This window comes from Nicotiana sylvestris, chromosome 6, assembly GCF_000393655.2.
Source record: "Nicotiana sylvestris chromosome 6, ASM39365v2, whole genome shotgun sequence".
Lineage (NCBI taxonomy): Eukaryota > Viridiplantae > Streptophyta > Magnoliopsida > Solanales > Solanaceae > Nicotiana > Nicotiana sylvestris.
This window is the reverse complement of record NC_091062.1, coordinates 5029104-5040549: the sequence shown is the minus strand read 5'-3', so window position 1 is coordinate 5040549 and position 11446 is coordinate 5029104. Positions and strand designations below refer to the sequence as shown.

Genomic DNA, 11446 nt, shown 5'->3' with positions numbered 1-11446 from the left:
AGGAACAATGTTAGTTAATTAACACTAACGTAGTAGTAAACATCACACCAAAACATAATTGTATTCATAGACAAGATCATATACCATATATTATTATGTACAAAGAAAGACTGTAGAATATTTGTTGACTCATTATTTGATTGAACTTTTTCAAAAGCCAAAAAGTTTTTCTTTTGTACTCCCTCCGGTTCACAATAAGTGTCAAATTTGCTTTTTCATGTTGGTTCAAAATAAACGTCCAGTTATGTAATCAAGAAAGAATTCAATTTGTTTTTACAAAATAACCCCTATATACATATCCCTAAAAAGTTTTCTTACTCCTCACATTAAATATTTAATTAAGGGTAGTTTAGCCATAGTAGGTATATTTGTGTAGAATTTAGTATTTTCTTAATGGGCGTGCTAAAAGCAAATTAGACATTTATTGTGAACCGGAGGGAGTACTTATTATTCAAAAATAAAGAGTATAACCACTACAAAAAAAAACTGGATTTAGCTACAAACGTCGTCGCTAATCTGTCGCTAAAATGCTCGTTGCTAGAAGAATCTTTTGATAATCCGTCGCTAATCCGTCGCTAAATGAGATTAGCGACGGATTTTTCTGTTTAGCTACAGATTTTGTCCGTCGCTAAACCCTGGTTTTTTTAGTAGTGAACAAAGTTCCATTTAATTCTTTTGTTTCATTCTCCCCTTTGTACCTGCATGAATCTTATCATTTTCACTTTTTGGTTGCAAATTTAGGCAGCATTTTAGCAGACAAAGATATATGTTATATCTTACAAAGGTAGCAAATATATTGAGAAACTAAAACCTCCATAACTTGCCCCATACATTCTTCTCCCTTGCCTACCATAATCCCACAACACCTACCAAATCTTTTAATTGACCAAAATATTATATAACAATATAATCAGTAAATGTCCAAGACGATCTGATATCAAGAAGCTGAGAACCGATGTTGCTCGGACCCGTCCGAAAATGTCGTAGGTGCGTGGCGGGTCCTCTAAAAGTAATGTATTTTTGGAGGTTCCAGCACGGATGCGACAACATTTTCGAAAGTCCACACACAACATAGCTGAGAAAAATCTTCCTGTCAGTCCGTAATTTGTTGAATAACAACATCCGGTTGAGATATTCGGTTTTCTAATTTACTGCAATTCTTTACAAAATCTAGTTCCTTTATAGTGTTCAGTTTTTTGAGTTAATTCTTTGGGTGTTAGTCATATGAGAAATGTTTGGCATGAAAAATTAATTTGATAGTGAATTTTGTCCATCGATTGGTATGAGATTGCCTAATTTAGCAATATCTAGAGGTAGTTTAGGATTTAAACTTGATGAATCCGGCCTTTAAATTTTATTAATGAACATGTATGGCACTTTTGTAATTATGAATTGGATTGTAATATTTATGTGAATGTAGTTTGACCCAAATGTTTTTTAGGTTTAATATAGAGGATTAAATTTTAAAAACCTAAAAAAAAATACCTAAAGAAGGAAAAAAACCTCATCAAGAATCTTATTTAAAAATCAGAAAGATAAAGCTAGGAATGGAAAGAGGATAAGAAATCAGAAAAAAAAGGCTGTATTGATACAGAGTTCCACAATGCAATAAAATGGTAAAAAATGCAGAGACTGAAAGATGGCATAGCTGACAACCCAAAAAGGAGAATTATAGTAAAAGAAATAAATAGCAATATAATAAATAAAAATCTCTAAGGATTTTGGGTATGCAAAAATTGGACAAAAGAAAAGCATACATTAATTTATGTGGAAGTGGAAGACACTTAAATTAAGAGGAATTGATAATCCCTTAATCAAAAATTGTCCATTTGGGAGGTTATACAAAAAGAATTTAAGTTTTATACCCTAATGATGTTTTAAAAAAATTGTTTTCCCATCTGGTATCCGGTACCATATTGGATCCCCACTAAATCGGATTGGCGCCGGGAAGTCTCACATTGGGGGTAAATTGCTCCCAAGCAAAGGCGATTCCATATCGAGGGACTCGAACCCGAGAACTCTGGTTAAGGATAATGATGCAAAAATTATTTAGACTATTCAAGTAACTTATTAGGTAATTACAGGTAAATTACTTGATAAATATTAATTAATTAATCTGGTAAAATTGACAAGTAATCTACCATTACATGTTAAAATTCACTTATTGTGTAAAAATTAAAGCGTTACAATATCGATATATGCCAGGAATTTTTATGCAAAATAGTCGGTTGTATTCGTTGTTTATTTTTTTTAGCCGGTTATATACATAACGTACATGGATTATACATATATTATACATCTACCGGCTATTTTAATTTAAGCGATTGAGTTGACGACTAATTTATTTAAAATAAAGAGAAAAGAAAAAAGGATATGGATATATTATACTTAGGAACTCTGTGTCTTTCTCCTGCAAACATTATAGCCTTTGTCTGGGGACATATTATTATGGGCAGCTTCAAACTAATGGGGTCTGAGACATTTATTTGTCCTATTTTGTCACTTAGTAAACTTATTTTGTAAAATATAATTCCAACTCCAATGGTCTGCACGTGGTTTATTATAGAAAAATCATAAAGTTTGATCTTTGTAAATTCTCAAACTTCTATTTATGCTGAAAATGTGGAGCTTTAGTTTTATGGACGACACAATATGCTTTAAGGAGAAAAATAATCTTAAATTATCTTCTAGCATTAATTAAGTTGACCATAAAGTCAGTATCTTATGACAATTTTTAAAGATATTGCATAGAATATTGGATGTCGTTTGGAGATAGTAGATGCAGATTCAAGACTTTAAGTTAAAGACTACGAAATATTATTTCATGCACCTTTACAACAACAAACAACAACGATGATAATATACCCAGTATATTTGAAAAATAAATTCAAAAAAAAAAAAAATAGTCAGACTTACAATTGATAATTGAAAAATTGCTACAGTTTCAAAAGTAATCGAAATTTAGCCACATTTTTCATGTAAAGAGAAAATCTAAACAAAAACACCCTTAAAAGTCCGAAAATATTCCATCATAATATGCTGGAGTTCGAATTTTTTTACGTATGAACTTCCAACATAATGTGCTGGAATTTCATAATGTGTTGGAGTTTCAATATAATATGCGTGAAGTGTATATGTAGGAGCTCCATAATCCAACATATTGTGCTGAAACTTTCCGTGTGATGAAGTTCCAATATAATATGCGGGAAGTTTATATGCAAGAGCTCTGTAATCTCGCATATTATGCTGAAACTTTATGTGTTTTAGCAAAATAATGGCAAATTTTTAATGACTTTGCAAACGCTGGCTATTTTTCGATTACCTGTCCAAAAACTAGCTAGCCCATGCTATTTCACAGTATATTTTCACAAGTGGGTCTGGGGAGGGTATTATGTACAGAGATCTTACCCATACCTTGTGTAGAGAGGCCATTTCTGGTAGACCCTCAACTCAATAAAAGCAAAATCACAACAGTTATGATAAAGAACTACAGAAAGAGAAACAGTAACAACAGTCAAAAAAAAAATATAACCGAAGCAAAGGAAACATCAAGTAATAATAGCTATCTAAAAATAAGGAAACGAGGATAACACTAGTTTTACAACTATGAAAAAGAAGTACATGTCTGGAAAAGAAATATGCTCGACTATTTACTAACCTACAATCCTAATCCTCGACCTCCACACCCTCCTATTAAGAATCATTTCCTGCACATTAGTGATAATTAATTTAGATTTAATATAAACATGTTTTTAAAATGATTCAACCTTAATGGCTTATCCTATATGATATTTGTATTCTCTTGGATTAACCTCACATCCCAATTTTTACTTTGAGAAATGAAGATTTAACCCCAATAGCCATCCAATTAATCTCTTAAACTTAAAATAGTCGGTGAATGTATAATATATGTAAATTTATGTATAATATATGCATAATTATATATAGTCAGTATATAATTTATGTATATCGGCTAAAAAATGTAAACATTAAATCCGACCGACTATTTGTGTAACAATCCCTTGAGAAATTGTGTTCCTAATGGAGTGATTTTGGATGCTGTATGGGCCTATTCACATGGACTTTTGGGTCAAGTGGTGCAAAACCAGTTTTTTAAAAAATAGATAGTATTTTTTAAAAGTAGCCTTTTTAATGTGAAAATTCCATGGTAGCATCATGGATTTCAAACTTAAAAAAAGTAAAACTCCATGTGTCCACCTTTGTGCAGGATATTGCCATGGAGTTTCACTTTTTAAAATTCAAAATCCATGACACTATCTTAAATTTTCAAAAATTAGCTATTTTTCAATTAAAAATCCATAAAATAGTTATTTTTGAACTTTACAGTAATTTGCATTAATTAATGCCTTGAATTGGGTTGGATTTACGTCAAAGAAAGATGGGTTAAGGAAAATGCATTTGGGGATGTTGATAATCCCCTCTAAATTTGTTCCTCTATTTTCTTTATGTCTTGAAGAAATTTTTATAATATCTCGATTGACAATCAAAAACAAAGAAAGAGGTCATAAAAATAGAGTCCTTTCAGCAGATAATAGTTTCATACGGTGATGTAGCCATAAATCTCGTCAAGAGTGTTCAAATTTTAATAAGTCAAATAATTTTTTTTGATGAATGGGTGTTTAAATCAAACTATACAACATTTAGCTAAATAATTAAAAATTTTGTAATAAAACTATAATTTTATAAATCAAAACTAACATAAAATAAGATTAAAAAACTTTTATTAATAAAAGTAAGCATAAAATCAAAGAAAATTGAGAGTCGAGAGGTCCATAGTATGTAACGAGATTGACTTTTTAAATTGTAAAATTTATTTAGAAAGCAACATTTAAGATTACTTGTTTATTTTTATACAAATTTTAATTTTTAAGAGTTATTTATTAGGATTTTTTTTAAAGTAAAAAAGAGTCAAATAGACCATATATGGTCTCCGTTTTTCTCCGTTTTACTCTGCTAAACAAAATTATCAAATAAAAATGTTTAAATAGGGATATAAACCCATGAATAATACCTCACTTTAAACACCCTAAATTGCTGGATTACTTCCCTCAACTGTGTAATATTTAACCCATATACACAATATAATTATCCGACAAAAAGTGTTCGCTTGAACACTCTTGGCATAGTGTGGCTACGCCACTGGTTTCATATTATCCTACACAAATAATTGAGAATGAATGAGAGGACGTCTTGAAATAACGGTAAAATTATCACCATCTACGAGTTCAAATCATAAACTCAATTACTGTAGTCTATATCACACCTCTTGAGATGTATTCCTTCCTCGAACCCTACGTGAACACAAAATGCTTCGTACACCGAACTGACTTTTTATTTTTTAAAGAACTAGGAATGAGTGGAAGTATATTTATCCTCTTTTAACTCTTTCTACAGGCCCAAGATACCCTACATTAGGTCTAGTTTTAGAGTTGATATAGACCTAAATTTACAGCTAATAAAAGAGTTTGTTTTTTTTCCTATTGTTCATGCTGTTACTGTTAAAGAGCTAAAATCAGAGTGTGTTCATTCATACTGTTGTGGTTAAAGCTATAGCTCAAAGTTGAAAAATGCAAGCACAACTATATTATTGCAGCATGAGATTTATTGATAAGATTTAGAAGCATAAATAGCAATTGCTTTCCAACTTTATCAATTCAGTTAAAAATAAAGATTTAAAGCATTTGCAGCACACACAAGCTGAGATGACATTCATCAACAAAGAAATGTATACTATTTAACCAAACAGAATTCTTCCATTTCGATGCTCTCCTGAATCCTTCTAATCCAAGAAACAACTGCTCCTTCAGCGCGACAACGTTCGGAAGACGAGGTTTCCTCCTCCATTTTCTACACCTGGAAGTGACCACCAAAAACCACTTTCAAATTGTTGAAACTTGCCCCAATAAAAAGGTATACAAGCAGAAAAATGAGTTATAACCATAGTAGCATATGTTCTTGGTACCTACAGTGGGTAACAACAAAGAGGAACAGCAAGCAAACACATGTTTGTGCCAAACTAATTTTCTGGTGTTGGTCGTCGACGCAATCTCCCAAGGCGCCTCCAGGGACCTGACCCTCCATCAGACTGTTCATTGTCGTCATCTCTAGATTCAGTTTCCCCATCATAGGTCTCACCCCAAAGTCTTCTCGAAGGTCGTCTCCTACCAGTTGCCTGAGCCCGAGTCCTTGAGGAGCCTGACCAGCTACTACTACCAGAATTACTCCTAGGTTGGAGAATCCGAACAAAAAGAAAAACAGTCAGCAAACCACCACCCTCATCGAAGGTTAAACTGGAGCTCTCACTTCCCTCTTCTCCAACAGAAGACTGCAATGTACTGAGTAAATCTCCTAAATCTCTCTGCCGCTCCAATCTCCGCCAATTACGCTGCCTCTCTGGGTCAGTTTCTGTAGGCCGTACAAGGGGATGCTCCTGCCTAGCGTGCTTACGCAGATCTGTATATGTGCCACTGAATTCGCATGTCTCGCTAGAGCAGCTTCTTAGTTTTGCATTCATGTACCGACGGGCAGAGTCCACGACAATCCAATCATTTATCTGGCCACGGCAGAGAGGGCATTGCATCTTTTTCTTTTCATGGTTCTCGCAAGACAAGGCACCTAGGGATATAGAACCACCTTCAGTTCTTTCACCTGGCAGATCAGACAGAGCTTCTGTTATCACTGTGGTAGATTCCGCGATAGAAGCTGAAGCTGGGATCTCCACTTGCTGTGTTGCTGTTGCTGAAGCTTCTTCAAATGACTTTTTGAACTGGTCAAAACAATTTGAATGTCTATAGCTTGTATCACACATAAAAGGACGGCAGCCCTTCTCATGAGAAGTGCACAAAAGGAGAATAGCATTATGAGGATGTTCCATACACACTGGGCAACGGGCATCTTCCCAGTCTTTCACATTTTCGTCGTTTTCCAAAGGGTTTTTGAATGACGGTTTTGAGTGACTCGAGCTACAAGTGTAAGGAGAAGCTCTACTCCTATCAAAAGAAACAGACCTATCTCTTCTCTCTTTAGGCATGTTTGTTTCTATATGAATATAGAACAACTGTCAAAGGACAAAAGATAATGTAAGCAATGCTGAAAATAAAAATTCAAGAAAAATCTTCCTAAAAACCAATATAGAAAAAATAACAAGTGTATGCACGCTACAAGTTCAAGGAGTGGTAATAAAGGATAATAGAATTTGTGGGTGTATTCGAAGGACAATATATAAACCAGGAATTAACGAAGAGTCACAACATACATCAGGAATTAACAACACATAGCAGTTAGTGACAGAAAATTGAAGTATGAACTAAGCCAGAACTAAAACATACCCCTAAAATAGTACAACCAGCTTTAAAAAAAAAAATTGACATCATATAACAGTCAACAATCAGCATAGCTTCAAATCCAAAATTAGATGGGAACTCATGAATTCTATGTATCAATTCCTCTATATTCGGGCCCGTCCCCTTCCAATACCAGTAACCAATTTTTCTTTTAAAACAATTAGAGTGTTCTAGACCTAAGATATCTGTTTTTCACGGCTATACCACGACGCTGAGATACAATTTCTAACCAGGCAAACAGATACCTGGCAAGCACCATATCAAATGTAAGTATAACAAAAGAACCTACACCAAAAGATCGAACTATTAGGTATTGCCATCATTTGCTTGTATTGTGCCAAATGCGCCTTATTGGAGTGGATGTTAGTGTAACCATTCCTTCCTGGGATTTTAGGTATATAAAATCCCCTTTTAGTACATCAATCACCATAGTGCCGCACCGATGTACCAATGCACATAGGTCTGCTTCGAGGTCTTTGTGGGGACATGAACAACCATTTCAAGCTATCTACTCTCATTTTATTCTTTATGTGTGCTACTTGCATCCTCCATCTGATACTATCATCTCTAAACCATATACCCAAAAAAGTATTTGTGAAAAGTTCCATAAATTTGAACAAGAGCGGACTGCAGCAAAAAACCGCTGGACCACAACGCTTTAGTATTCAACACTCCTTGAATATCTCAGGAACATTAATGTTCCACATTGCCATTAAGTTTGCAAAACATGCAAAGAACATAAGGGAAGCCAGTACTGTCAAGGTGAAAAGGCTCTTTAAGCCAAATGAATTCATCTCCTCCTGAATTTATCCAGAGCCATGAAAAACCATGCTGCATCTAATCCAAATAAAATTGTGCTCGTCGGAAAATCCCATCTGCAGTATGTGTCAACATTGTAACACCCAATAGATATATCTTCACTCTCAGTTAATGAATAGCCATTAATTAGGGTGACAACTCACATATCCTGACCAGATATTGTACATTGTATGGTTCAGGATGCACATAAAATATATGATAACGTCTTTCACAGCAATCTATCTGGCAAGAGCAATCAGTAGATATCAATTCCCCTCAGCCATGCAACTAACAACACAGAAGTTCGGTTTCCCACCAAACTCCTCGGCATAATGCATTTGGGTGAGGTAATCTGATGAAACAGAAGAGAACAATATCCCATGTTTTCACTAGCATCAACCCAAACAGAAGGGAGCATCCACCCTCACATGTGGCTCACCATAAGCAAAAGCCAAAAGTCTACAACATACCGAGGCTTCAAAACTCAACAAAAAAGTCTAAATCAATCTTTATCTGTCATATTGATGCTGATCCATTTGAGAACATCATTTATTTGCACACCAGAAGTTTATTTCTTCTTCCTCAACTACTACACCTCAATCCCAAACAAGTTGGGTCGGCTATATGAATCCTCACCGACCACATTAGTCTATTTAAACTCTTCTTCCTCAATACACCGATATAAAGTTCAAAACTTGTTACGTTACTCGTGTCAAATACATTTAGTATACCAATTTAATTTATCAAAAGTTTCCAAGTTCCTGTTGTCAAACAAATCTCCTATACCAATTCACTAATCGACCAACAGTTTCGCAGATGATAAAGTAAATATAATCAAAACCAACAAGATTCATCCACCAGGAAACAACCCATACCAACCGACATTCACAGAACAGAACAAATCATTAACAATCATATCATGTGTAATTACCTTATCAACTTAAAACCCAGTGACTATAAGCAAAGATCGGATCAGAAGAAACATAATCAATAATCTATTAGCATTTCTCACTTCCCAACTCCAACATGCTCACAAGTTCGTAACAGATTTCAGCTTGAAACATTTGCTGAAGCACTTCTTCTATTTAAAACCACTACTTCGAATTCAAAGATATCCAGTTTCAATTTAATATATAATAGTTAAACAACCATAACCCTCAATCAAATTTCAGCTCAGAACGTTGATCTCAAGCAATCCACCAATTAAGAATAAAGTCTTTAACAAAACCCAGTTCCAATTCAATACACAAAGCTAAAATCTTTAACAAGTTTCAGCTCAAAACAGTGAATTCAAGCACATATCCAAACAAAAAAAAATCCTAATTTGACCTCAAACACCAAAACTGTTTCCAATTTAAGAGCACGTATCCGATTTAAAAACCCTAATTTCAACTTCAAATACGAAAACCAAATCCAATCTACTGAATATATCATAAAAACAACCAAAACCCACATCTAAAAACCAAGCACTTCTACGATTAAAAAGGCCTAATCTTTACATCAAACACAAAACTCAATTCAAATTCATCGAACAAACACTAAAACAACGGAAACCCAGATCTAAAAACGAGCTTAAACAATCGATATACAATCAGGAGGCAGTTTAACGCCAAAAATAGCTTAAATAAACAGATCAAATAAATAAATAAAACTTCGCCGCAAAATTATATTTATCTTCCGTTAACGCTTTACCAGAAGTTTACACAAACCGATCTGAAACACAGCTAACCAAAACTTCTTTCTGATTTGATAGTCTGAAGAAGAAGAAATTTTTTTGAAACCCTAAATGTTGAAATTTTGAAAAGGCTGCAGCTGAGTTGAAGCTGCTCCTTTGACTCTTCGATGAGAATGAAAAGACTACAAAATTTAAAGGGGTAAGGCGGTATTTATATAAAAAAGTAGGGACTTGCTGAGGTGGATGCTGACGTGTCGGAGTAATGTTCGCTCAAATTTTGAACAATTTTTTGAATTCTGAAAATTTTAATAATTTCGTTTCAGGAAAAATTTAATAACGTTGATTGAGTCGGCGCCGTTTTAGTTCTTGTTCTGGAGTTATGGCGCGTAGCGGCACGCGCCGGTTGCCTGATTGAGTTAATTATTATCTGTAGGTATGAATAATAATGTGGTAGAATTATATGGTGAATAATAGTACATGATTTTTAATAATATAATGGTTATTGATTAAGATTGTTTTCTTTAAAAATAATTTTGTTCTAAAATTTGAATTTTAATGTTGAATGTTCATATCGTAATTGTTATTATGTTATTTTTTCCGATGTAAAACAATATGTACTAGATTTTAATAAAAGTTTTGTTGCATAATATATGGCTTCTTTTTTATATTAAAATTGAATAAATTTTGTTAATATATATAGAGAGAGAGAGAAAAGTTTAATATTTTTGGAAACGGCATGCTGAATTAATAAGCTAAAATTATATAATTAAAAATAATAAGATAGTATAAGTATTATATTAGAAGTCAAACATTATAAATAGTGGGGAAAACTAAAGTTTAATTTTCTCTATCCCTCGAATTAAAGGACCTCCTAAAGGGCAGAGGTAGTGTATTGCTTAGAATTCAAAAGAATTTAGTAGCTTTTGCTTAGATTATATTATTATATTAAAAATTTATTAAATATATATAAATATTTAATTACTAACTCAATAACTAAACGAGTTATGATTTATTGATAAATTTAAAATTCATAAACTATAAATTCTACCGCAAAAATTTATCTTCTTTTGTCTCTTCATCCTTTAAATTTGCCAATCACTTCCACGAAAGAGAAAAAAGAAAATCCTTTTTTTTTTGTGGTCACAGAATGACTGAAAAGTCACTTCGTGATTAAATAATGGCGTAATTTTATCCCCAACAACAAATGCAAGTAACCCGCTTTGCATATGCGATGTGTCATGACACCTTACTTTCTGAGAAGCTCGTTCAAAGTATCTATCACATATTTCTCTTTTCTTTTTTCTTTTTCTTGTTCTTTTCCGGAGATAATGTGAAGACTCAAGATGGCTGAGTTGGTCTAAGGAAATAGTTTTAGGTACTGATCCGAAAGGGCATGGGTTCGAATCCATTCTTGACAATCACCCTTTGATAGCGTGACTCGAGACTCCTGGATCTGCACACAGGGTGCAGGGAGTAATGTGAGTACGCCAACTCAGTAAGTAATAAAAGTAAAGGTAACTGAACGATAAGAAAACACGTAAAACACAACATAATGCTACAACAAAATGGTATAAAACCAGAATAATGCAATAAAACAGTAAAAGCTCGT

The 11446-nt window shown here is 33.5% G+C and overlaps 1 protein-coding gene across 2 annotated transcripts; it reads right to left on the bottom strand.

The window, feature by feature from the left end:
* Nucleotides 1-5581: 5581 nt before the first annotated feature.
* On the bottom strand, nucleotides 5582-10021 carry LOC104223053 (uncharacterized). 2 transcript variants are annotated; one of them, XM_009774402.2, is made up of 3 exons: nucleotides 9855-10021; nucleotides 5984-7078; nucleotides 5582-5874 (listed from the first exon to the last, which is right to left on the bottom strand). In XM_009774402.2, exon 2 carries the CDS (start codon nucleotides 7049-7051, stop codon nucleotides 6038-6040), a length of 1014 nt encoding a protein of 337 aa, XP_009772704.1. In that variant the 5' UTR covers nucleotides 7052-7078; nucleotides 9855-10021; the 3' UTR covers nucleotides 5582-5874; nucleotides 5984-6037. The 2 variants fall into 2 exon arrangements, with proteins under 2 accessions (XP_009772704.1, XP_009772703.1); XM_009774401.2 differs by having other exon boundaries at nucleotides 5988-7078.
* Nucleotides 10022-11446: the final 1425 nt, after the last annotated feature.